A 27,729-nucleotide genomic window follows, 5' to 3' on the forward strand; every position below is an offset into this window, starting at 1 on the left:
GGCAGAGGAGGAAGAGTTTGTGTAAGAGGTGGTGGATGAGGAGGAAGAGTACAAGGACAACGAAGAGCAAGACCAAGATTAGCAATTTCAGATCAAATTTGGGCAACTGTGGAATGACAATGAGGGAAGCAGGACAAAGAGTACAACCCAATTTGAGCAGATTCTCTGTGGCCACCATAATCAGGACATTCAGAGAAGAGAACAGGTAAATGTATTGTTTTTCTAATTTGTGCGACTGAAAGTTTACTGTATACATTTGATACAGTACATCAGTTTGTCAGGGGACTGGGGAAAAAAGAATACATTTTACATATGAATGTGATGTCCATTACTATTGTTACTGTATGTATACATTTGTAAGAGCATTTTCCATTTTGTAGAATTGCAAGACTACCAAATGAGGGTGGAAGGACTACTTTGTTCTCCTAACAGCATGAGTCTCTCATTGACTTTGATTTTGCAATTGCACAATATTTTGTGTAATACGCTTTTCATTTAGAGTTGTCTTTGTTCTTTGGGCTTACTTTATTTTTATACTGAAAATACAGACATTCAATACTGTATTACAGTTTTTACCAACTGCTTACACACAAAATCTTTTGAGATTTTGAAACCTCTCACTCAAAGTGCAAAACTACATGCTAAATCTTCAAAACCATAAGCTATTTCTCAGCCTTTGACTCAGTTTTCAATTGCATAAAACACTTTTTGCAAAACACTACACACAATTCTCTACCTAAAACACAAAAATCTATCAGGAAGTGACTTGCTTTCCTTTTCGAAACACAACCAATCAAAGTGCTACACTTATTCACCAGGTCACACAGACACACTCCTCACATGTGCAAACACTAATTGCTTAACTGATCACTAACCAATCACTGCTTTACTGTAGTATAGGCCTAAATAGGTCAAAGGTCAGATGATCTAGGTATGGTGAAGGTTATGTGATGATGTGGGGCTATTTTAATTCCAAAGGCCAAGGGAACTTTATCAGGATGCATAGTATCCTGGATCCATGAAGTAACTGGCCTTTAAAAATAAAAATCTGCCTGCCTCTATGGGAATTTAACATAGGGGTGTCCAGACTTATGCATAATGTATTTTAAGGAAGAACATTTATTTATTTACGATACATTATTCATTCACAAAGAAAATTGGTGTCCTTAAAGGTTGGATTTTTCCTAATTTTTTTAATTACAGTTTTTCTCGATTGTTTACGCACATTTTCTGAAAGCATGCCTCATATTCTCAGAACTCTACACACAAATCAAAAAACACACACACAATGGGCAAAACCCCTCAATTCTCCTGCAAAATGAAACTTTACATTCAAAACAATGTTATTTCTTTTCAAAATGGTATTTTGTTTTCAATTGACACACACAAAACATCATATGAATAGACATTTATAAGAACCAGTTGAACACTGATGATGCTTAATATAAAACACTATGATGAATGGAAAACACTTCTTCTCCATTCATCATAATGATTTAGGCCTTTTTTTGTTCAGTGTTACACTTTCTACAGACAGTACATACATAAGTGTGTTGTAAAATATCTGAGAATATTGTTTTTATACTCAGAACACACAAATACACGGTAACGAATATATTTTATTTTTCCCACAAAAACAATGTACACAGTGTACATCCCAACCAACACAAAGTAGGACATACAATGGTCTACATACAAAACAACAGAAGAATTTACTGTATACAGTTACAGTAATAAAAAAAAATCCAATGTTGGCATCCATTGCCCCATTGAAGAGCTGACCTTTTGCCCTTTTATGCTAAAGCTCTGACTGCTAATTGTAAAACTGTGTGGCGGGTGTTTGCCCATGTGAAGAGTCAGTGTGCATATCTGAATGGCAGTGTGTTCCTTGTGAAAACAAGAGATTTTCTGCATGAAAATTGTGCCAAAAGCAGAGAATTGTGTGTAGTGTTTTGAAAAAAGAGTGTTTTAGAACTGCAATTTGAGTGTAAAGCAGGAATTGTGCTTGTAGTTTAGCAGAATTGGCTCAGGGGGGTGGTGAATGAGTTACATGTTGTGGTCATTGTGTCTCAAGTACCAGAAAATGTGTGTAAACAATCGAGAAAAACTGTAAGGCATTAAGTTCAATTTCCAAACGATGATTTTTTATTCTTCTTTGTAGTCAACTTTAGCATGGGTGTCTAAACTTATGCATAGCACTGTATTACTTTTATTTATGGCAAAATTATTTTCTATATGCAATAAACATTTTTTTTTCTCTGTAACTACATGCCCTGGACGCTGTGTTCTCAATTTTTTGTCTAATGAATGCTGATGAGTGGTTATATATTGACTGGCTGTGTTTATGTTTTGAAAGCATTGTTTGATTTTGAGCACAGATCAGATGGTTTTGAGGCAAGTGTTTGATTTTGCCAGAAGAGTCAGGGGTTTTGTGAATGTAGTTTAAAGACTGGGTTTCATGTTTAAAGTTTTGAGAATATGGGTGAAGTTTTCAAGAAATGTGTCTTAGCAATTGTGAAATACTGTAAAATATGGGCAGCCTGTGATGCAAACTCGAGCTACTGTTTGAACATGCAGGTGTACACAGGAAAACCTCCAGGGATGCCACATGAAAGAAACCTGGGAAGGAGAATAGTCATGGAAATGATGAATGGCTTTCAAGGGCATATTGTCACTTGTGACAACTTTTTTACTTCATATGCTTTTGGCACAGAGCTCCTAAACAAGAAAATGAGAATGATAGGAACAATCCGTAGGAACAAGTCAAGAGCTGCCAAGTGCTCTGACCAATCCAAGAGGCCGGGCTAAGTACTCATCTCTGTTCGCCTACACAGAGACACACGCCATCGTGTCCTACTGTGCAAAGAAAAATAAAAACGTTCTTCTCATGAGCACTGTGCACAAAGATCCAGCAGTGAGTGAAAGAGAAGACAGGAAACCAGAGATGATCTTGTACTACAACAGGACCAAAGGTGGAGTGGACAATCTTGACAAGGTATTTGCTACTTTGCTACAAAATTTTTATTGAAATAAATATATATTATTAAAAAATGATGATGATAATAATAATAAATAATAATAATAATATTATATATATATATATATATATATATATATATATACACTCACCTAAAGGATTATTAGGAACACCATACTAATACTGTGTTTGACCCCCTTTCGCCTTCAGAACTGCCTTAATTCTACGTGGCATTGATTCAACAAGGTGCTGAAAGCATTCTTTAGAAATGTTGGCCCATATTGATAGGATAGCATCTTGCAGTTGATGGAGATTTGTGGGATGCACATCCAGGGCACGAAGCTCCCGTTCCACCACATCCCAAAGATGCTCTATTGCAGGGTTCACCAATCTCAGTCCTGGAGGGCCGCTGTCCTGCAGAGTTTAGATCCAACCAGCTCCAACACACCTGTTTGAAAGTTTCTAGTATGCCAGTGAGACCTTGATTAGCTGGTTCAGGTGTGTTTAATTGGGGTTGGAGCTAAACTCTGCAGGACACCGGCCCTCCAGGACCGAGATTGGTGAACCCTGCTCTATTGGGTTGAGATCTGGTGACTGTGGGGGCCATTTTAGTACAGTGAACTCATTGTCATGTTCAAGAAACCAATTTGAAATGATTCGAGCTTTGTGACATGGTGCATTATCCTGCTGGAAGTAGCCATCAGAGGATGGGTACATGGTGGTCATAAAGGGATGGACATGGTCAGAAACAATGCTCAGGTAGGCCGTGGCATTTAAACGATGCCCAATTGGCACTAAGGGGCCTAAAGTGTGCCAAGAAAACATCCCCCACACCATTACACCACCACCACCAGCCTGCACAGTGGTAACAAGGCATGATGGATCCATGTTCTCATTCTGTTTACGCCAAATTCTGACTCTACCATCTGAATGTCTCAACAGAAATCGAGACTCATCAGACCAGGCAACATTTTTCCAGTCTTCAACTGTCCAATTTTGGTGAGCTCGTGCAAATTGTAGCCTCTTTTTCCTATTTGTAGTGGAGATGAGTGGTACCCGGTGGGGTCTTCTGCTGTTGTAGCCCATCCGCCTCAAGGTTGTGCGTGTTGTGGCTTCACAAATGCTTTGCTGCATACCTCGGTTGTAACGAGTGGTTATTTCAGTCAAAGTTGCTCTTCTATCAGCTTGAATCAGTCGGCCCATTCTCCTCTGACCTCTAGCATCAACAAGGCATTTTCGCCCACAGGACTGCCGCATACTGGATGTTTTTCCCTTTTCACACCATTCTTTGTAAACCCTAGAAATGGTTGTGCGTGAAAATCCCAGTAACTGAGCAGATTGTGAAATACTCAGACTGGCCCGTCTGGCACCAACAACCATGCCACGCTCAAAATTGCTTAAATCACCTTTCTTTCCCATTCTGACATTCAGTTTGGAGTTCAGAAGATTGTCTTGACCAGGACCACACCCCTAAATGCATTGAAGCAACTGCCATGTGATTGGTTGATTAGATAATTGCATTAATGAGAAATTGAACAGGTGTTCCTAATAATCCTTTAGGTGAGTGTATATATATATATATATATATATATATATATATATATATACAGTGCTATGCATAAGTTTAGACACCCATACTAAAGTTGACTAAAAAGAGGAATAAAAAATCATCTTTTGGAAACTGAACTTAATGCCTTAATTAAAAAAATTAGGAAAAATCCAACCTTTAAGGACACCAGTTTTCTTTGTGAATGAATAATGTATCGTAAATAAATAAATGTTCTTCCTTAAAATACAGGGTGCATAAGTTTGGACACCCCTATGTTAAATTCCCATAGAGCCAGGCAGATTTTTATTTTTAAGTTTTTTTTTTTTTTTTTTTTTTAGGATACTATGCATCCTGATAAAGTTCCCTTGGCCTTTGGAATTAAAATAGCCCCACATCATCACATAGCCTTCACCATACCTAGAGATTGGCATGGTTTTATTTCAGTTAGCCTAATAGCTAGTTTGATTTGCATTGAGAGATGATCTTATGGAAAGTACCCCATGCCAATCTCTAGGTATGGTTAAGGCTATGTGATGATGTGGGGCTATTTTAATTCCAAAGGCCAAGGGAACTTTATCAGGATGCATAGTATATATAAAAAAAAAAAAAAAAAAAATCCTTAAAAATAAAAATCTGCCTGCCTCTATGGGAATTTAACATAGGGGTGTCCAAACTTATGCACCCTGTATTTTAAGGAAGAACATTTATTTATTTACGATACATTATTCATTCACAAAGAAAATTGGTGTCCTTAAAGGTTGGATTTTTCCTAATTTTTTAAATTAAGGCATTAAGTTCAATTTCCAAAAGATGATTTTTTATTCCTCTTTTTAGTCAACTTTAGCATGGGTGTCTAAACTTATGCATAGCACTGTATATATATATATATATATATATATATATATATATATATATATATATATATATATATATATATATATGACATCCAGTGATAGTTCAATTCACTTTACATGCCATTTAGCTTAGAATTTAAAAAAAAGTATTTTATGCAATTATTTATGTATATGTGTGTGTGTGTGTGTATATATATATATATATATATATATATATTATAAATGTGTATATGTATATATATATATATATATACACATATACATAAATAATTGCATAAAATACTTTTTTTTATTCTAAGCTAAATGGCATGTAAAGTGAATTGAACTATCACTGGATGTCAGCAGTAATACTAAATGTTTGTGTATGCTTTTTTGTGATATTCCAGATTGTTGCAACATATACCTGCCGGAGGAAGACAGCTCGATGGCCCATGGCAGTGTTCTACAACATGATAGATGTATCGGCCTACAATGCCTTTGTCATCTGGAGGGAGATAAATTCCAGTTGGAGACAGGGCGATAGCTATAGGAGGAGGCATTTTTTAGAGGAACTAGGAAAAACGCTCGTGTTTCCCTTCATTCAAGTTCCCCTTCATTCCCCTTCAAGGGCATTAATGTGATGAGGAAGCAGTTTCCTCCACGACTGGTCCCTCCCCAGCTGGTCCCTCCTCCGCCAAAAGAAGAAGATGCAAAAGGTGCTTGCCACACGATTTGAAAACAGGCATCATTTGCTCAAGGTGCCACATTCCAATTTGTAAGAGACACTCTGTTGTGATATGTGACAACTGTGATCTGTAATTAGTTATTATGTAAATAATATGTAAATATAGTTAGGATGATTTTTTATTTCTCTATTTTAAATTTACTGTTTGATAATTATTACACTTTTGCTGTTATTTTAGTTTTTTGTTCATAATTGCCGTTGCCAATTTTGAATAAGAGTTACTGTTCATTGAATATGTAAATAATATGCACATAATATGTAAATATATAGTTATGATGATATTTAAAACACTTTTTTTATTTTTCTATTTTCCATTTACATGTACTGTTTGATAATTATTATACTTTTGCTGTTATTAGGGCCCAAGCCCTGAAAGGGCGAAGGCCCTATTGTTTTCGTAAGGATTTTTTTTTTTTTTTTTCTTCATTATTTTTTTTTTTGACTTTTTGCCACTTTTGGGGCCCTTAACATGCTCAAAAACTCTTGAAACTTTGCACACAGGTCAGAACCCGCGGCCATCAGGGCCGGGCTGAAGCTGGTACCCGGGCGTGGCAGGGGGGCTCGACAGCGCCCCCTGGAATGGGGTCCGAAATCTTGGTCCATATATCAAACACGCTTGCATGTAATAATATGAAACTCAGTACACATATAGATCTCATCGGGCCGCACAACTTTCGTGCTCTAAGTTTTACAAAAGCCCAACAGGAAGTCGGTTATTATACGTTGTTTGGAAAACGCATACAATGGAATGTGAAATACTCCTCCTAGGGATTTCATCCGATCGCCACCAAACTCGGTGAGAATAAAGTCAAGACATTGAGGATGAATTCTTGCGAACAGATTTTTGATATCTCGAACGGTTTGGCCGTGGCGAGGAAACGAATTTATGGCGAATAATGGGACACAGGAAGTGTGTTATAACTTCTGCATACATTAACTGATCTTGATGAAACTTCAGCAGTGTGTTCGTTGTAAGAGGCCGATCACATGGATGTGACTATTGTGAGTCAAAGTTATAGCGCCACCAACTGGCAGCAGGAAGTGTGTCACTTTCAAAATGCTTTGAAGTCACCCTCTTACTTTTACCCGATTTGCTTCAAACTTTATGTGTATAATGTAGACACACGGCAGATGTAGACCTGTGAAAGGATTATTGATATCTTAGATACTGTTGCCGTGGCAACGCATCAAATTTTAATATTCTTTTCGGATGCGTTTGAGACTCTTAGCATGCTTGAAATTGGATGAAACTCGACAGACACATAACACTTATTAGCCAGTAGACATGTGAAAAGTTTCAGAAACGGGCGTGGCAGGGGGGCTCAACAGCGCCCTCTTGAACAGGGTCTGAAAACTTGGTCCATATATCAAACACACTTGCATGAATTAATATGAAACTCGGTACACACATAGATTTCATCGGGCCGAACAACTTTCCCTCTGTCAAGTTTCACGCCAGCCCAACAGGAAGTCGGCTATTATGGGTTGTTTGGAAAACGCTTGCTGTGGAATGTGATGTACTCCTCCTAGAGAATTCATTCAATCACCTCCAAACTCAGTCAGCATGAAGTCAAGACATTGAGGATGCTAAATTGCAGACGGATTTTTGATATCTCGAACGGTTTGGCCGTGGCGAGGAAACAAATTTATGGCGAGAAAAGAGAGGAGACGAAGTGTTATAACTTCTGCATACATTAACTGATCTTGATGAAACTTTAGCAGTGTGTTCGTGGTAAGAGGCCGATCAGATGGAAGTAACTATTGTGAGTCAAAGTTATAGCGCCACCAACTGGCAGCAGGAAGTGTGTCACTTTCAACATGCATTTGACAAAAGTGGGGGGGTTAGTTTTACCAACAGTTACAAAAATCAGTATATATATTGGTCTCACCGAGCCGGACAACTTTCTAATTTTCAGTTATTAGCTCAGAGCAAAAGGAAGTCAGATATTTTGGTTTGAATGTGGATTTTTTGGATATTTCAGACTCTGAGTTTTTAGCTACTCTTCCTAACTGGTTTATTTTATTCACACCAAACTTTTTCAAAATGATAAAGATACATTAAAGATGCTAAATTGTGATCGGATATTAAACATCTCAAACAGTTTTGCTATAGTGAGGGACTAAAGTAAAGTAACACTTAAAGCCTCATCTTCTAAAAATGTAATTAAACACCATTTATTTCTATATAAAAGTATAAAAATATCACAACTAAACCCATTTTATTCTTTTTTTTTCAATTTAATAAATATTTATAAGTTTAAAAATAGTAATTGTACTATTTAGGCCCATAAAAGTCAAGTCATACATAGGGCTATACTGCCCTCTTGTGTTCAAAATCAGGTAGGCCTATTGTATCTACATAAAAATATACTAGGTATGTGACGGTGAAAATATTTTACCACCGGTTAATCGACGTGTGACACCGCTGGGGGCTTTTGAATCGCCAACTTAAAAACGAAAGTAAAATATGTTCGTCCGCACTGACATTGATAGTGGTTGAGCGGGCGTTTCAAATGAATTCCTATGGAAGTAGGAATTAACTGAAAAACGTTCACTCTGTTCTGCTCGTTCCTCGCCGTGGATGCGCACCGTTATGAATGCCCGTGCAGCCATGAGCATTTTAGTTTAATTTTAAAATTAGCGCCTTTCGGGGGTGGATTGCTTGAAATTATTTTACAAAAGCACAATGCTGTGTTTTATTGCGACTGTACACAAATATAAGTTAACACTTTGCAGTTTGAATGTCGTCCTGTATAATGACGGAGTATGTTTTTATGTGTCCACTGTTCAATCGCGCCCACGCCACACACACCCACCCACACACACGGTTTACTATCTTTGTGGGGACTCTCCATAGATTTAATGATTTTTATACTGTACAAACTGTATATTTTATCTCCTTACACTAACCCTACCCCTAAACCTACCCATCACAGAAAACTTTCTGCATTTTTACATTTCCAAAAAAAATCATTCAGTATGAAGCTTGTTTACCCATGGGGACCTCTATTTAGGTCCCCACTGTGATACGAGTCCCCATGAGTTTGTGTGCATTCAGGTTAAAGTCCCCACCGGGACAGAAAAACATGAACACACATACACACACACACACACACACACACACACACACACACTCCAGCATTGCAATCTTGACATTGCAGCCTGTTCATTATAGACTTAATAAAATATAATAATAAAATGGTCAACCTAACATATAAAGATTACACTGCTCTAAATAGTCAGTAGTACAATTCGTACATTCACAGTAAGCACCGCTCCACTGTGAATTTTCCAAGCACATTTTTGCGCATGTGAAGAGGATAATTTTTCCCTTCGATATTGGAACGTGAGTGAAGTACAAAGCATATAATAAACAATAGTTTAGCATCCAAAAAAAGGTAATTATATATATGTATTTATATATTAAAAATAGGAGGAAATTATTATATAATAATATATAAATATAGCTGCGAGCAGCGATGGAGGGCCCAAGCCGGTGACACCGCCATCCCGGTGCCTTTAGTGTAACTAAAGGCACCAGGGTGGCGGTGCCACCGGCTTGGGCCCGCAATCGCTGCTCGCAGCTATATTTTTAGTTTTTTGTTCATAATTGCTGTTGCCAATTTTGAAGAGTTAAGGCCCTTGCACTCTGAGTCCGAAATTCGCATCCGAAATTTTCGCACGTAAAAAAATAAATACGACCTCACGCTATGTCAATCACGCTTGCACACTGCCTCGGAAACTTTCGTCCGTCAAAAAAAATTCGGATCAGGTTCGATTTTCTGCGTTTTTCGCATCCGTAGCAAGCATTATGAATGGTGTTTTGGCAACTTAAAGCCACCGAATCATGAATATTCACGAATACGAAAAAACGACTCAGTGTGCAAGGACTTTACTGTTTATTGAATTGCAAAAAATAATTTTAATGAAAATGTTTATTATAAAAGTTTTATAAAAAAAATGTTAGGACTGAAAGAATTGCATTTTTATTAAGTTAGAATTAAAACAATGGGTAACAAAATGCTTTCCATTTGTTTTTCTTTCTAATGCAATGTTCAGGTTTGACTGTATTATAAAGTAAAACTGGCACTTCAAATTACCATTTAAACCAAACAAACAAACAAACAAAAAACTTGACAAAAATAGTCTTTGAGAATCTCTTATTATATATTAAAATCCACAACCTGAAAAAAAATAGGCAAATATGTGCAAAAACAACTAGAATTCACAAGCCTTTCTACAGAGAGCTGTAAATCCATCTAGTGGTTAAAATATGATATTGCACGATAATTATGCTCACTACATCCACCAGATGGCACCAATCTGACTTCAAAAATTGTTTTCTATAAGCCTAGTCTCTACTTTAACCTGAAATACAGTATTAATTTAGATAAATAAATAATAATAATAATAATAATAATATATATATATATATATATATATATATATATATATATATATATATATATATATATAAAAATTAATAAATATTATTGCACAAAAATACATTTCATTGATTTTACTGAAAACATTTTTTTTTTTATCTGAATCTCGCCCTCCGGGTAATTTTTGACCCTAAGTTCCTGAGTGTGACCCATAAATGAAGAACCCCAGAGGGTTAGAACTGTAAATAGGAGATGGTTTAAAACTAAAGTAAACTGAATAGTGAAATGTAGTTAATTACTGTACATGCTAGGAGGAGTATGGATGCAACTAAAAAGAAACTCATTTATGAGGGTTCATTGAGGTAATCTCCTGCAAACTCTAAAAGAGAGATGTTTAAGTTTGAACGATATGTTTAACATACACAATCTGTCATTTGATATTAGTATGTCTGTATTTAATATGACTTTTAATCCATCTAAAATTACTATTCTTTTCTCCTTAAAGGGGTCATATAATGTCATTTTTGTACAAGCTAATATGATTCTCTAGGGTCTAAATTAAAAGTTTGTAATATACTTTAATTAAAAATTCTCATTAGTATTGTAAGAAAACACTCATTTTACCTGGTCAAAAACAGCTCTGTTTTCAGCACGCCGTTCAAGTGCATGTGTCTTTAAATGATAATGAGCTTTGCTCACCCCGCCCCTCTGTTCTGTGCGTACACCGTTTGTAAAGCCGCTTGTCCACCAGCGTCTCGATTTCTGACGCGACGCCAAAGCCCATTCATTTCCTATGGAACTACGTCAGGCAGCAAAAACGCCCCCGCAAAGCATGATGGGTCGCGTCGCGTCGATTTGGTCAACAGCGGCGCTGCAAAAAAGTATCTCGGTGGATACTTTATGCAGATGAGAGCATCAAAACGCGGGGCAGCAGCCAATGGAAACTCGGCGGCGAGAATTTGTGTATGGGCATTGCTATGGTTTCATATTTAAAGTACATTTTTCCCGGCGCGAAAATGGAGGAAAAATTGATTATTGCTGTCTCAAACTTTCCAGAAATATATGATTCCAGCCTGGACATATATAGAAATGTCCAGGTTAAAAATGATGCCTGGAGGGATGTTGTCCCCAAGCAGCGAAAACGTCACAGGCGTCGCGTCGGAACAAAAATTGATCGGACGCTGGTGGACAAGCGGCTTAACACAATAACACAACCATAACGCGTCGTTCATTATAAACGTGGGATTATGAATTATATTGATAATGTTGTACATAGAAAACATGCCGTAATGTACCCTGAGTGTAAAAATAGCCGCATTCATCGTGAAGCGTTCAGCTAGCGATTTGCAAAGATTAATATAAATTAATATAAAGGTCAATAAAACGTTACACTCACTTCAGTTCTTCTGGAGGTTCAGCAGGAACACTGATAGTTGGTACCGATCCTTTTTTCAGGAGCAGCTTCTTAGCAAATAACCAGCTTTATACTGATCCTCGTTTGTAAAGCAGTCTGGTGAAATGATTCGCGCAAACATGAAAGCATTGACGTTAATCGTGGGGAATATTCCCTTCGAAAACAAACTCAGCCACTGCGTCTTCAGCGGTTCGGATTTAGGAACATCAAAATGACTGCTGTGTTCATTATTACACCCAAGAACAGAACACCACGATCTCTCAGGCTCCGTCCACACTACTGCGTTTTCGTTTAGAAACGGAGAATTAAAACGAATACGATCTACGTCCACACCAGCGTTTTAGCTGCGTATTAGAATTGATCTCCGTCCACATTAAAACGGCTGAAAACGCGGATCACGTGACCATTCGCCAACAGTGGGCATGCGCGTGCCGGTGTAAACACAACTTCATTGATAAAATTATCCCACCATGCGCTGGTTCTTCCCGGGTTAACCCAAAACCGACGCTCCATGTACGGTCGATACCGCCGCTGCACACGGGAATTGTCACAGATCGCTCGAATAATAGCTTGCCTCTGGCGCATGTAGGCAGTTATAGCATTGTAAAATGCAGAATTTACTTGGACAACAGCTGCTAGCAAAGATATACGCCATGACTGATGACACCCAATCATAGAGCCGAGCGTGAGCCTCTACTACGTCATCGTTTCTAAAGTCCTCCGTTTTGACCCGTCCACACTAAAACGCCCTCCAGAGATTCAAAACGGAAAACGGGTCGGCAGCGTTTCTAAACTTCTCCGTTTTGGGTCTCCGTTTTTGCCGTTTTAGTGTGGACGGGAGGTGCAAACGTAGCAAAAGGTCTCCGTTTTTAAACGAAAACGCAGTAGTGAGGACGGGGCCTTAGACGCCATTCTACTCAGCGCCTCAGCTATCAACAATGAACGCGCCGCTCGGAGCGTGCTATGATTGACAGCTCGCTCTCGAGGGCGGGTCTGTGTTGAAACGCTGCTGTCAATCAACCATCGTCGATTTTGTGACGTCAAAAAATCAAACAGCTTGATTTGAGACGGGTAAACATATAAGAAGATTAACAAAAAAACACTGGATGGATTTTTATCATTTTATGATGGTTGTGTACAGGCACTGCCAACACACATTTCAGTACAATCAACTTGTAAAAGTGCATGTACCATTATATGACCCCTTTAAGCTGACATTAACAAAACCAGGCCGTATCGACACCAAAGAAGTGTCCTGCTTTTGTGATTTTTGCCTGTGGCTATTTCAGTCCAAAAGAGTTTGACTTCCGAGCCAATGTGGAGTCAGAAAGAGAGAATGCTGAGTCGGTTTTGGAAGTAGGAAAGTGGGTCCTTGTACAATATGATGGAGAACTGTTCCCTGGTACAACCATGCATGTATAAAGAAGAAAAATCCTTACATTTCTATTTATTTTTACCTTCTAGATTGTAAATGGTCAATATGAGGTTGACACTATGAGTTGTGCTGGACCAAATAAATAAAATATGAGGGAGAAAAAGTATGGTACTACTTTGACAAGTAATTATTCCAGAGCCTCAACCTGCAACATCCTCAGCTTGACACTTATGACAATCTACAAAGTAAATGCGTGCAATCCCGAATTCAGTTCTCTTTCACAGCTTATTGTGCTTGAATGGTCAAATACAAATTATTTATTCACATAAAGTAGATAAACAGTCTGTTATGCCTATGTGAGTGTAAACTGTTGGGATCAACTCAGATGTGTAACAGTATATTAGATCCGTGGATTTGTTCTTAAAGGGAAAACAGCCTAATAAACGGTTGCCATCCGTTTAATTAATGTTAATCCAAAAAACAAAACAAAAAATCAGAAAATCACTGCTTTTAACTGAATCACTTTTGTATCTTTATTATTAATCAATGTATATTTAATTCATACAGTGAAGACTATACAGTGTTTTGTTTAACATTTGATTATTCAATTTCTGTAGTATTTAAGACATGTTAAATAAACCTATGCTACTGTACCAGAAAAACTTTAACAGTTTTATATTTGCAAAAGGTTTTTTTTTTTATCAAGGAATTGTATGTACTGAGTTTTTCTGTTTGTCTTTGGGCTGCCTTGCTTTATTACAGAAGTAGCTAACTAAAATGGGAAGGAAAAAAATAATTTTCCAGGTTTACAATTAACTCAGCAAGATATTTAAGACCTATTAAACTAACTGTAGTCAAATAACCCTAGAGAATAATAAATATACTAAAATGTTTTTGAAATACATTTATTTTATGCTAAGTATAATACAAATATGTTAACATATGTATGCACTTAATATAAATACCCTGCAATTGTACTTTTGGTATACTTAATTGATATACTTAAAGTCTGCTAAATTGAAACAACTAACTTACTGCACTTTAGTTATCTGGAAATAGTGCTGAGGTCCAACTAAAGATATATTTGATTGTGCTACAGTGGAACTATTGCAAGTACTTTAGGTAGATTTGAAATATTTTACATTATATTATATTATACAGATATATTATACATAGATCATACAATTTTTACATTTTATGCTTAATATAAAGAAATGTGCATTGTGCATTAAAGAAGTACTCCAAATAAAGTTTAATTATAATATTTATATAAGGAAGTTTCAAGCAATATGTCAGTAAATATGTTAATGGATTTGTAGTATAACTATAAAATACATGTATTTTAAATACATTTTGTATAGGTTGTATTATTTTGTTTTGTTTTTATCACTAGGGAAGTATCACAAAACGGTAAACTACAATAAAATGTATGCACATTTTGAATTGAGAATCCATTTTTAATTAAATCGTGACCTCAAGAAATTATATGAATCGAATCGTGAGGTACCAAAAGATTCTGACCCCTACCAGGAAATATACTAGAATTGACAGTATTTATTGAGCCTTTTAAAGAGGGTTCATGAGTTTTTCAAACATTGTAAAATTGCACTTTAAAGAAAATTGCACTCGCCTTACCTATCAGCACTGCTGCTTGTGAGCAAAGTTTTTCTGTCTTTAAGCGCACTAAAACCTATCTAAGAAACACAATGAGTGATGAAAGACTGAGTCATTTTTAAGGGGTATTGAGTGTAGAGTCAGAAAGAGCTTGGGGCACAAAATCCTGGCCGCCATTCTCCTGGAGGATTTTGTTGCTGTATTTGCAAAAAGACCACAATAGGAGAATAAAGTTGTTTTGACCTTGTTGAGCTGTGATGTAGTACAAATATGTGACCAAGTACAGATTACATTTTACATTAACAGTATAATTATAACTATTTTTTTTAAATTAATTATAGTTTTTTTTTTTTGTGAAACTATGCAATATAATAATTAATGTGAGTTGTTCCTTTGATGTTAACTGTAAAATTGTGCACCCATGAGTTTGTACTATTCATTTTCATTTGAATTGAAGTTGCGTTGCTTGCATCCATTATTTTCTTTGGATACATACTGCAACAGTATAATGATTGTTTTGATTAAATGAAGAGTTAAGCATCCATGTTTTCATGTGTACTTTTACTTTCATTTGCAATCAACTTGTACTTTGAATAATTTGCAGTTGACTTGTGTAGTCCCTTTTGTCTATTTGACTTGAACTCCCTCAGCTCTATACAGTGTATAGTAATAGCAATTTATAGTAATATTAATGCCAATGTTTCGAATTTGCTCATTAGCTGCTTGTTCAGAACTTCACCCTGTTCACTTGCTGAAAAACACTACGGTTAATTTCTCATGTATGTTCTCTTTTTTTAGAAACCAAGACTGGCACTGGCAAATTTGAGAAGCCTGAATTTCCTGACAAGTTTACCAAACACTGCTCTGGCAATCAGATGCCTATTTTGTATTTATCTTTTGTCTTCGATGATAGATGTTTGTAAGAGGAAGTGTTTTTTTTTGTTGTTGTTGCTGAATCCACACTCTGATGCTGCAGAAACCTGGTAACACTTAAAGTCCCTGTGAAAGTTTGTTTCCCTTAAAGTCTGTGGTGAAAATTTTTAATGTTGTTTATATGTCTATATGGTGTTTTTAATATGCTGTAAGACCAACCATGTACAAATTCATGTCAACACCATTGCTGAGTATTTTCACCTTAAAACTGCAGTGAACCAAAGACAGTCTCACCAATCAGATCAACGTGTGATTGTCAACAAGTGGAATATTCATAGAACCACGTATACTAAATGAGGCAAGGTTGTAGAGTTACATTCAAGCTATTTAAAGGCATGCAGATATTTGTTTTCCAAGGAAAAAATGCTTAAATGTGTTATTTTGGTGATCAAAGATTAGTTTTAAGGGATAAAATGATTGACTACAGGGGGGCTTTTATGATAACGTTCAGTGAACGATTGCTGCACTGCTACGTCTCCGGACTCCAACCTGTTAACATGGGCACGGAAAAACAAACACCGTATACACACTGCAAACGGATTATGTGTGAACCTGGCATGAAGACTGCACAAGCCAGAGAACACTGTTGCTTTCCGCCACTGATAACAGCAGTAACCAACACTCAGCGTGATTTCCAAAACAGCACATTCCAGCGCCAGATCGCCTCTTATTTAACAAACTAAATGAATACGCTGCTAGTAAACTGTAGATGTTTTATTTGTATTAGGTGCACCCATGCACCAAATGTCTCAATAGTGGTGGGGACAATATCAACCCCTGCAAAAAGTGGTTGGGACATGTCCCACCTGCATATTACGCCTATGATCTATACAGTTTTCCAATGTCATGAATGAGATGACCTACTGATCCATTGTGATGTTATTTTGCTAGCCATTCATGCCATTTAATAACTGCTAGGTGGTCCACCAGTAATTCTTCCACACATTCTCCTCATAGGTTCTCCAGGCCCTCTCTATGTGTTGGGTATGGACTCCTGTCTAAGCATCAACAAATAATACACTGTGGTTCATAGTATAAACCCTGTAACCTAGCTGGGGCAGAGCATGTCTGTAAACCCTCCACTCATCACTGATGATGATGATGATACCTCTTGCCATGGTGAGCTATGACTGGAATCAGTTCTCCTCTGCTCCTCATTTCAACTGGAGAACTGGTTTTGATGATTTGTCTCCTTGGTGTGTCACTCCCAGTTTGCCAAACACCCACTTCCTCCTTTTCCATCCACCATCTATTCTACTGCCACACTGCCACGCACATACTGAAAACAAAAACAATGTCCAAAGAAAGAAAGAACACGTAATTTAAATGACTTTTAATAGATCATAGTTAAATAGTAATAGCACATATTTCAATGAGCCGCAAAACGTCAGCGGTCCATGACACGTGAGAGCAAGTTGACTGAGCATCTGCAACCGTAGTTGACACATGTATGAATATTTATATCTGCAATAGACTTTGATTTATAGCAGATAGCAGATGATTTTGCTAAACTAACACAATACACAAAACAACAAGGCTAAGGCGTCAGCTAACATGACATGAAACAGTTACCATAGTAAAAGTAAAAACATTAAATGTACGTTATGTGCGCAATGTTGTGGCATCATTGATGCTTCCTGTGAGTGACGACACACTGACCGCTCCAAGATGGCGGACCGCAGACGTGTCTGGAGCGGCTGAATGTGCCATCTACAAATACAGAACTATGAGTGCAGCCTTATGATGTTACACCACCAGACCATTCACATGCTGCTGAATTATGTAAATATATATATTTTTTTATATAAGCATTTAAGGGCAAAACTGTAATGTTTGTGTGCAGAAATGATTTATACCAGATATTACAGTATTAATATTCAAAAAGATACAAGTTAAAAACAGTGTATGACTTAATAAAGCAGAGTTCATATTATGTATCATTTTGGGCAGGGCGATATGACAAATCTTATTTCAAGACTAGAATGTACATTTCCTGAAGAAAATGTGAGTAGTGCTTGCAGTGGCAAAATTTGGCACGGTTGCTAGGGTTGTACTAGGCGGTTGCTATGGTGTTCTGGGTGGTTTCCAAGGTATTCTGGGTGGTTGCTAGGGAGTTGCTAGGCAGTTGTTAGGGTGTTCTGGGTGGTTGCTAGGGAGTTATGGGTGGTTGCTAGGGTATTCTGGATGGTTGTTATGGTGTTGCTAGGCAGTTGCTAGGGTATTCTGGGTGGTTGCTAGGCAGTTGCTATGGTATTCTGAGTGGTTGCTAGGGTGTTTTGGGGGTTGCTAGGTGGTTGCTAGGGTGTTCTTGGTGGTTTATAGGCGGTTGCTAGGCAGTTGCTAGGGTATTCTGGGTGGTTGCTAGGCGGTTGCTAGGGTATTCTGAGTGGTTGCTAGGGTGTTTTGGGGGTTGCTATGGTATTCTGGGTGGTTGCTAGGGCATTGCTAGGGTGTTCTGGGTGGTTGCTATGGTGTTGTTAGGCAGTTGTTATGGTATTCTGGGTGGTTGCTATGGTGTTAGTAGGTGGTTGGTTAGACATTTTAATTTCAAGTAACAATAACAATATATCACAATAACAATATTTTGGTTATTTTATTTTTTTGTTTCTAAAAATAAGAACAAAGAAGCAAATTACAAACAATAGGACAAACACAAAAGATCAAAAACTGAAATAATTTTTTTTGTTTTACAGTAGGTTTCTTTAACATAGAAATATTGGCTCATCTTTCAGGAAGGTCAAAGGTCATCATATAGATCACGTGTCGCTTGTCGATGAATCCTAGATGCAGAAGAACCCTTTTTTCATACCTTTCATAATATTCTTTCATATTTCTGGATTTAACTGATGATGATGATGATGATTCAACTCAATCCTTGGTGTTTTGATCTTATATCAGATATGGTAAAGTATCAGGTCTACAAATTCAGTTATGTTCAGGAGGAGATTTATTTAAAGTAAACTGGATTAGAATAATTGTGCTCATACTTTCACTGATCAAGGGTTTACAGTATGATCAGATAATCTGGGTTTATGTATTTTACATTTATTAATACATTGACATTTATCAATTTCACGACAAATTACTCTTTTATTGAATGATAAATTTAAAGAAAGTTCATTTTTAATAGTAATAATGATTAATGAATAGAACTGAATGATTGAAATAGATCTTGAGAAAAGCACAGATACACACCGTCACTCATCATGACTCACAAACACACACTGATCTGACTGTCTATATGAGGATTCATTACACACATTTATTCTGAAATGTTATTTCACTGACATAAGATCAGCTGTAGTATTAATGTAATGAAGAGAAAATAAAGAGACTCTATAACATCTCACTGATAGTTATTTATCATATAGCTCAAAGCATTATGGGTAGAATCTCTCTACAGTCTGTTCTGATTCATCAACACAGTTTCACTGATGATCCAGTATAAACCCAAAACCCAGGATAGAGCGGTTGAGTGAATGTGGTCTGGACTGTGTGGATGAGGCTCATTGTGTCAGAGACGCTGTAGAAGGACAGAGTTCCTGCACTGTGATCCACATACACTCCTATTCTCCTGTAATCCACATACACTCCTATTCTCCTGTTGATGGACTTTACAGGGAGTTCAGTCACTATCTTATTGTGTATGAATGAGTAACTGGAGGAAGAGCAGATCAAACTCCAGGACTGATCATTATATCCAAACACACTCTCATGACCCCGTCCCTTCCTGCTGATGCTCTTATATGACACTGATATAAACACATATTCTCCACTCCACTCAATCTCCCAGTAACAGCGTCCACACACACTCTCTCTACACAACACCTGAGGACACACATCAAATCTGTCTGGATGATCAGGATACGGCTGAACTGTGCCAGTGTAAGTAATCACTCTGTTCCCCTCAGACAGACGGAGGTGTTTATTCACTGTGTTCAGATCCAGAGTGAACTGATGGGAATCTGATGGAGAGAAAACACATCAGAATCAGGAATTATGAATCTGTCTGATCTTTTATTATAGCTGATCTCTTCATGTTCAATATATCAGCAGTGTCTCAGTAGTCAAGTCACCTTTATATATTTAGTGCTTTGATCAATACAGATTGTTTCAAAGCAGCTTTACAGTGATAACAGGAAAATAATGCAACAAAGTTTGTTTTGTCTGTACAGCAGATCTAGAAGAAAATAGTGTCATTGTCCAGCTTAAGTAAGTTCAGTGATGATTAATTTCTGATATAAAAAAAGTTATTAATTTAGTTCATTTTCTTTCACCTTCTACAGGAAGAACATGAAGACAATAAGTTTTTCTGCTGGTTTTATTAGTGACTTACATTGTAGGAAGTCGTTCCTGGTTCTGGGAACAATGTTGGTGAAAGTGACTGTGGAAATCAACAGACATGAAGAGTGTGATTATCATGTCGAGAGAAAATGATCCCTGCATCCGTTCCTAAGACATTTCTAATATGATCTTCTACATGATATGAGATGATGGAAGATCATTTCTGAGAGCTGATGAATCTCCAGGACTTTACCTCTGTCAGAGATCTTCTTCAGCTCCTCTTTGCAGAAATCCTCCAGTTTGTCTCTCAGCTGACGAACAGATTCTCTCACGCCATCAAAAGAGGAGAGAGAACTGAGGGGATTGTCATTTACGTCTGTAGATTCAGGAGGAGCTGAGAGAGACTGGAAACTCTACAGGAAACAGAAATCAAAGCTCATCACCTCCACACTTCATCAATAACCTGCACTACTGTCAGATTCGAGCGGCTCTTTTTATCTTTAGTAGTGAAACTGGTGCCATCAAATTCATGGATTTCACAATGATATAAAAAAAAGTGTTTAAATATTAGTGTTTTGAGCTGTTGCTGTCTGGAATCTCAATAAATCTTTCAGAAAAAAAGTTTCCTAAGAGATTTCCAGAGCTGAACTGCATTTGTAAGTGCGTCTCTTGCAAAAGAAGATCAGATGAGAGTCTGACCGATGATTATATAATAACCGAACACACAGTTCAACACTTCAGTCAACGGCTCATTCTGCTCTCATGAAATGTTTCTCTGTGAGTCTCTTGCTCAAGTCCACTATGACCCTGTTCTTCTAGATCTCTGTTACCTGCAGGAAATGGATGTGATCCTGTGTGTGTGAAAGCTGCTCCAGCTCAGCGTCTCTCCTCCTCAGATCATTGATCTCCTGCTCCAGTCGCTCCAGTCGTCCTTCAGCTCGACTCACTGCAGTCTTTTCCTGATCTCTGATCCGCTGTGTCGCCTCAGAGCGGCTTCTCTCAATGGAGCGGATGAGCTCAGTGAAGATCCTCTCACTGTCCTCCACTGCTGTCTGTGCAGAGCGCTGTTAGGACACACATCACAATCACACAGTGGCTTCAGTGAGTCCTGACTGAGACGTCTCAAACTTCTCTTCTTCTCCAGACTTTCATTTAATCAACCATTTTTTATAATATACATCATTGACATTTGCAGAGTATCAAACATACTAAACTTTATTTCATTTGCTGATGATACAAATATTTTATTTTCTTCTGATAATTTACAGCAGCTTATGGAGGTGATCACAACAGAAATTAATAAATTAAAACTGTGGTTTGATGTAAACAAATTATTATTAAAAATAAACAAAACAACGATTATGTTATTTGGAAAACATAAATCAAACCCTCAAGTAAAATTGAAAATTGCCAACATAAGTATAGAAAGAATATATGAAAATACATTTCTTGGTGTGATTTTAGACCAAAAAATCTGCTGGAAACTGCACATAAAACATGTTAAAGCAAAATTGATAAAGACCATAGCAATATTGAATAAACCATGACATATTCTGGATAATAAATCATTGCATCTTCTGTATAATACAAAAAAGTCATGATTCTAGTGTTGTGTTCCCCTTCTGTCTTCTGTGGACTTTTGTTATTTCCTGTTCTGTGCCATGTTTTGTAGTCCTTTGTAGTTTTTCATGTTGATCTCCTCAGGTGTATCTTGTTTCCTCATTACCTAGTTAGGTTGTTTGCCCCTGTGTGTTTATAGCCCTTGTGTTTCACTTGTTACTTTCTCAGTTGTTGTACATGTAATGGTTGCTTTTGTTTCTGTGATCCTTGTGGTTTTGTTCCTTGAGTTCTGTTTGATCTGTTTATGTGTTACTTTATTAAAAATCCTGCGTTTACATCCTCGCCTTCACCTGCTTTCCCCAGCATGTTATATGATAACATATAAATGTTATAGTATAAATACACTTATACTACCATATTTGAGTTACTGTGTGGAAATCTAGAGAAACAACTACAAAGCCAACCTACAGTCGTTATGTACATTACAAAAGAGAGCAATCAGAATCATTAATAACGTTGGATATCAGGAGCAGTCAAATTTATTATTCTTAAAGGAGCTATGTGGAGGTTTTTACTTAAAAAAATCTTTAAGATATAGTTTTAATTTGTACATGTATGAGCCAACCATGATGTAATAAAAAGAATGACACCTTGACTGTCCACCACGGTTGCCTCTATCAGCGTGTAGGCTCAATTGTGTGTGGAGGAGTCGGGCCCGAATCGGCGCGAAAATTCACAAAATGTGACGTCATGCGCGTTCTCATCTACTTGGGCTTACATCCGTACGGCACGGCAGCCATTATTAGTAAGCAGCGGCAATCGGTAGTGTTTTCAAATGGTGTTTTTTTACCTCAAACATTACGCTGGTGAATCTCGATGAGCCGTCAGTGGTTGCTGCGGCAACCCTGGTTGACGTGGTCGTGCTCGTACGAGCGTGTGCGCACCGAGAACGAGCATGAGACTGGCTGCAGTTCCTCTAACGGCCACTGGTGTCAGTAACTGTTAGAAATTTCAGAACCTACGCAATGCTCCTTTAAAGTCACATTAGGTTATATAAGGGGTGAGAAAAATAATAAGCTTCTGTTTCATTCCGCTCCTTTTTCGAACATTATTGTTATAATACTTTATAGATATTTTCTTTCAGGTTGTGCCAATATACATATTGTATTTTTATTTGTATCTTTTTGTTGTTCGAAATAAAAATAAAGAAATAAATAAAAGAAAATATAGAAAGACTCACCTTATGAGACGCCACAGCCTCTCTCAGCTGCTGAAGATCTTTCTCTCTCTGCTGGATCCTCTGCTGGAACGACCTCTGTGTCTCCTTCAGCTGGTGCTAAAGGACAAACCAATGACAGGAGAAACATCACATTAATCATCAACTAAACAGATATGAATCCAGTATCAGAGAAGTGGTGAGATTGAGGGGTTAAAGATCTTGCATGATAATTATATAGGTTCAATAAATAGGTCTGCGTGAACATTAAAAATAAAACAGACTTTGATGACCCAATATTGAAGATATTCATGGGTGCATACCAAGATGACTTAAATAAGGGTGTCATATCTAGATTTTATAAAGGCCTCAGAACAAAAAAATATCACTCCACAGAATATATTAAAGAAAAATGGGAAAAAGAAGGTAATTTTTCGATATCAAAGGAGGAGTGGCTCGAGATATGTAAATTCTCTTGGAAATGCACTAATTCTCTTATATGGCAAGAGTTCGGGTGGAAGTGTCTTATACGATTTTTTATTACACCGAAACAGAAAGCACATATTGAGGGGACACACACCAAATGTTGGAGACAGTGTGGGTTTCAGGAAGCCAATCACTGGCATATATTCTTGGAGTGCCCAGTAATAAAACCGTTCTGGGCAGAACTTCATAAAACATTAGAAATTATACTTAACACTACCCTTCCCTTGCATTTTTCCACAATGTTTTTAGGAAATTTCCAGACAAGGCGGCAGGATGAATATTTATTTGGCATTTTAACATCTGCTGGTAAAAAAACGCTCACAAGGCGTTGGTTGCTTCCTGAACCCCCCACAATACAAGAGTGGATGGACATAGTAAATGATATCTATGTTACGGAAAGAATTACTTTTTCCCTCCGTCTTCAGAAAAATGTGTTCATTAAATTCTGGACCAAGTGGGTGGAATATGTAAGGCTGTTACGGCCAGACTTTGTGGAGGTATAGAACAAATTATCCTTTTCTCCTGAATGAAGAATGTCATTGTAATCTTCCTTGTAACTCTTCCCTACCACATATTGGAAATTATAGTGTGCTTGCTCCCATAGTCTCTACCATGGACTGAGAACCCGGAATTAACACCCTTCAGTATACATTTATCCTCCCCCAAGTTGTAAAAACTTTTATTGTTACCAATGTTGTTATTATTTATTGTTGTCATTTTATTTTACCTTCTTGTATGTGTACTTTTATTTATCATTTAATTTACTTTTGTATTATGCAAAAAGAGAAAAATTGAACAGCAGAAAAAATGCAACTACTGATTTGAAATAAATGCTGTTGTCTATGCTGGTACACCAAAATAAAGAAAAAAAGAAAAAAAAGAATAAAAAAAAAAAAAAAAAGCTTAACTCCAAGTCCTCCAGAGTCGCTGCCAAAGCCGATTCGAAAGACCGCTGTTCGCCAGCAGCAGCCGCCATTCTTTGGAACCATCGCAACTCTGCCGTCATTATGTTAAGACCACCGACCGACTCTATACACTATGTGATTGGCCGGACTAGAGTTTGTTTTTTCCAGCTCGAAAGCCAACGGAGAGTTGCTAGACTACCCTGGCTGCAAAACCAAATTTGCTGCCGCTAGGGTGCATCTAGATTTCTAGGCTACTTTACCTTTGCAGTTTATATAAATCACACATATTTCATCAGGGTATCTTGCTTTATTATTATTCATTTTGAATTTCTTGAATAACCAAACTTTAACAACATAAGGGCAGATTTTTTGAGCGCTACTGATGACGCTGTAAAGTGACGCTCGAGTGATAAAGTATTCCAATGTATAAAAAAGCTTTCATTCGATTCCTCCGTCCTCCTTTTTTTTTCCTTGCAGTCTTCTCTCGCACCCTGAAGGGGGTGGAGCTGAGACGCGAGGAAAGGTAACGAGGATGCACAAATAAGAAATGAGAAGCACCCTCTGATCACTCCCATTGGAGTTGTATGGATTTCTTTAATTCTACTTTCAAAATATGGACAGATGAGAAATTCCTTAAAAAAAACTTATTTTGTGTTACTCAGAAAAAGTGAGTTATGCCAGTTTGGAATAAACATGAGTAAATGATGAATGTTAATTTTTTTGGGTGAAATACTCGGAATATCGGTCATACGTGGAAAAATCTAAGGAAAAACTTCTGTTTTCTGCATATAGTTGTTGTGTAAACGTACCCTAAAACAGTGTTCAGACAGAGGGTGAAAACAGACAATGATGTAAATGTAGTCTAGTAGACCCCATAAACAGCTTTATGAGCCTGTAAATGATCATAATGGGACTCTTTAAGTTCATACCTGTTTCTCTGTCCTCTGTGCTGCCACTGATACAGTGTCGTGGTTTTTATGTTCGTCCATCACACACAGCACACATATACACTTCTGATCAGTGCGGCAGAAAACCTCGAGGAGCTTGTCGTGTTTCTGGCAGATCATCTCCTGCAATCGTCCAGTGGCATCAGTCAGATTGTGTCTCTTTCCTTTAAACAAACTCTCATGTTGTTCAAGGTGATTCTGACAGTAAGAGTTCAGACACACCAGACAGGACTTGACGGCTTTGTGTTTTCTTCCAGTACAGACGTCACACTGCACATCTCCAGCTCCAGCGTAACAGTCAGCAGCAAGTTCAGTCTTCTTCAGTTTCTCCACCATTTCAGCCAGAATGGTGTTTTTAGCTAAAGCAGGTCTTGGCCTGAAGGTCTGTCTGCACTGAGGACAGCTGTAGACTCTCTTCTCATCCTCCTGATCCCAGCAGTCTGTAATACAGACCTTACAGTAACTGTGTCCACAGGGAATGGCCACTGGATCCTTCAGGAGATCCAGACACACTGAACACATGAACTCATTCTGATTCACTGAAATTCTGGCTTCTGCCATTTTACTGCATGAATACAGAGACACAAACACACAACAGCTCAACTACACTTCAGTTTCACTTTCCCTGGAATCATGTGATTCCTGTTTCCTGGTTCTGTGTTTGAGTGCCGTGTGCAAAACAGGCGTGTCTGTAAAGCAGCTTCCACATTCCTGATCCTGAAGAGCCTCATTCCTGCTAAGTTTTTAGTTTCCATGTGTTCACAAACACATTTTGTTTAATAAGTCTCAGACACGCACTCAAAAATATAAGGTAGAGAGAAGTAAGACAACAACCTTAAAAGTTCAGTAATTCTCTATCCTAAATACTACACTGTTACTGCAGGACTGAAAACTGTCTAGAAGAGTCACCATGAAGTCAAAATGGCCAAATCTTTAATTTAATATTGCAGTATTTATTATACATTATTTACCTGTGCACATAGGACTGGGCAATACAACAATATTTATCAATTTCTCAATAAAATTAGAACAAAAGTTCATAAAATGTTTCATATAAGAGGAACAAAACAGTGTTAACGGTCCATTTATCAGCTCAGCTTAACGCCACTGCAGCGCTCTAGATGCGTTCACTTGCTGATTGGTTTTGATCACGTGACCACTGACCCGTTTTTGGGGATAAGCATTGTTCCCTTTTGAAAGGGAACGCACTGCTAGTAGTGACGTCATAGGCTGGCGCCGGTCAATATCGATTACCGTGTTTGGATAGCTTTTCAGACACCAGTTCATGTGGAGTACGGTTACAGTCGTAACCCGACACGTTTTTTGCTTGCATATTTCTATAGTTCGCACACTCAACCAAAGACAAGAGAAGTCAAAAAACCAGATTAAAAAATTCCCCAAAGCAAAAAAATGTTTTATATATGTTTTTTATTTTGATTTAGTGGTGTGAGTAACTAGACGTTGCCCCATTCTTATCTTCCAGTATACCAATGTTGACCTGGAAAAGGAAGCGTCGGCGGAAAGCTGGGTTGAGTTGCTGTTCGGCTTAGATCTCATGCGTGGTTGCCGTCTACTATGTCAATCCGGCTTGGGAAGGTCTGTGAATGGCGTGTTTGCCGGCGCCCGCTGAGTACGGGTGCATGGTCGCCGTCTGCTGAAAGGCTGTCTCCTTTGTCTATCGGGCTAAGGATGGCCAGTGAACCCCATACAGAAGTCACACATATTGAAATATACAAATAATAATATAAAATAATATAAATAATAGATTTTCATATATTTAAATGTCTTAAATCTAAAATGTTATATTTATATGTAAATACATTTTGAAATATATATAAAAAATATATTTAAATATTTGATTTCACATATAGTAAACATTTAAATATTTTTATATTTACATATATTTATTTATTTTATATTTAAATAAATTTAGATATCAATCTATGTAAATATATTAATTTGCAATATATGTTCATATATTCATTTCTAATATTTGTTAACATATTAGATTTCTATACATGTATATTTTATTGGAAATATTTACATATATTAATTTCCTTTATATGTAAATAAATGTAGATGTCCATCTATGTAAATATATTAATTTGCAATATATGTGCATATATTAGATTTCTGTATAAGTAAATCTATTCTGAAACATACACAAATATTTAATTAATGCTCCTTTTAATATACTTCACAAACCTAAACATGTTTTCATATAATATATTCCCATTTACTTCCACTTTATGCAAATAGTCTCCATATATGTAGATATTTTTATTGCATTCAGGAACCCTTACTACACAAAACTTTTTAATGATGTTGACAAAAAGGGTAAAGTACAGAGTGCATTTATATATATATATATATATATATATATATATATATATATATATATATATAATATTAACTGCACTTAAAACATGAGTCAAGCCAGCAACATAAATCAAGCAAAATAAAGCCTGTGGTAAACAACTTAACGATACTTTGACGTTTTGTTCTA

At 37.1% G+C, this 27,729-nt stretch overlaps 2 protein-coding genes across 2 annotated transcripts in view; one reads left to right on the forward strand and one right to left on the reverse strand.

Annotated features, from left to right (window-relative positions):
- The window catches only part of LOC307157335 (uncharacterized protein), a 625,157-nt gene that overhangs the window by 578,822 nt on the left and 18,606 nt on the right, over positions 1-27,729 (forward strand). The gene's annotated exons all lie outside the window — the stretch shown is intronic.
- Positions 18,393-25,891, reverse strand: LOC307157340 (tripartite motif-containing protein 16-like). Its single transcript, XM_079869226.1, has 6 exons — positions 25,206-25,891; positions 22,910-23,005; positions 20,940-21,173; positions 20,363-20,522; positions 20,162-20,209; positions 18,393-19,790 (listed from the first exon to the last, which is right to left on the reverse strand). Exons 1-6 carry the CDS (start codon positions 25,782-25,784, stop codon positions 19,243-19,245), a joined length of 1,665 nt encoding a protein of 554 aa, XP_079725352.1. The 5' UTR covers positions 25,785-25,891; the 3' UTR covers positions 18,393-19,242.

The sequence above is a fragment of the Squalius cephalus genome (assembly GCF_949319135.1).
Source record: "Squalius cephalus genome assembly, chromosome: 4".
Taxonomy (NCBI): Eukaryota; Metazoa; Chordata; class Actinopteri; order Cypriniformes; family Leuciscidae; genus Squalius; species Squalius cephalus.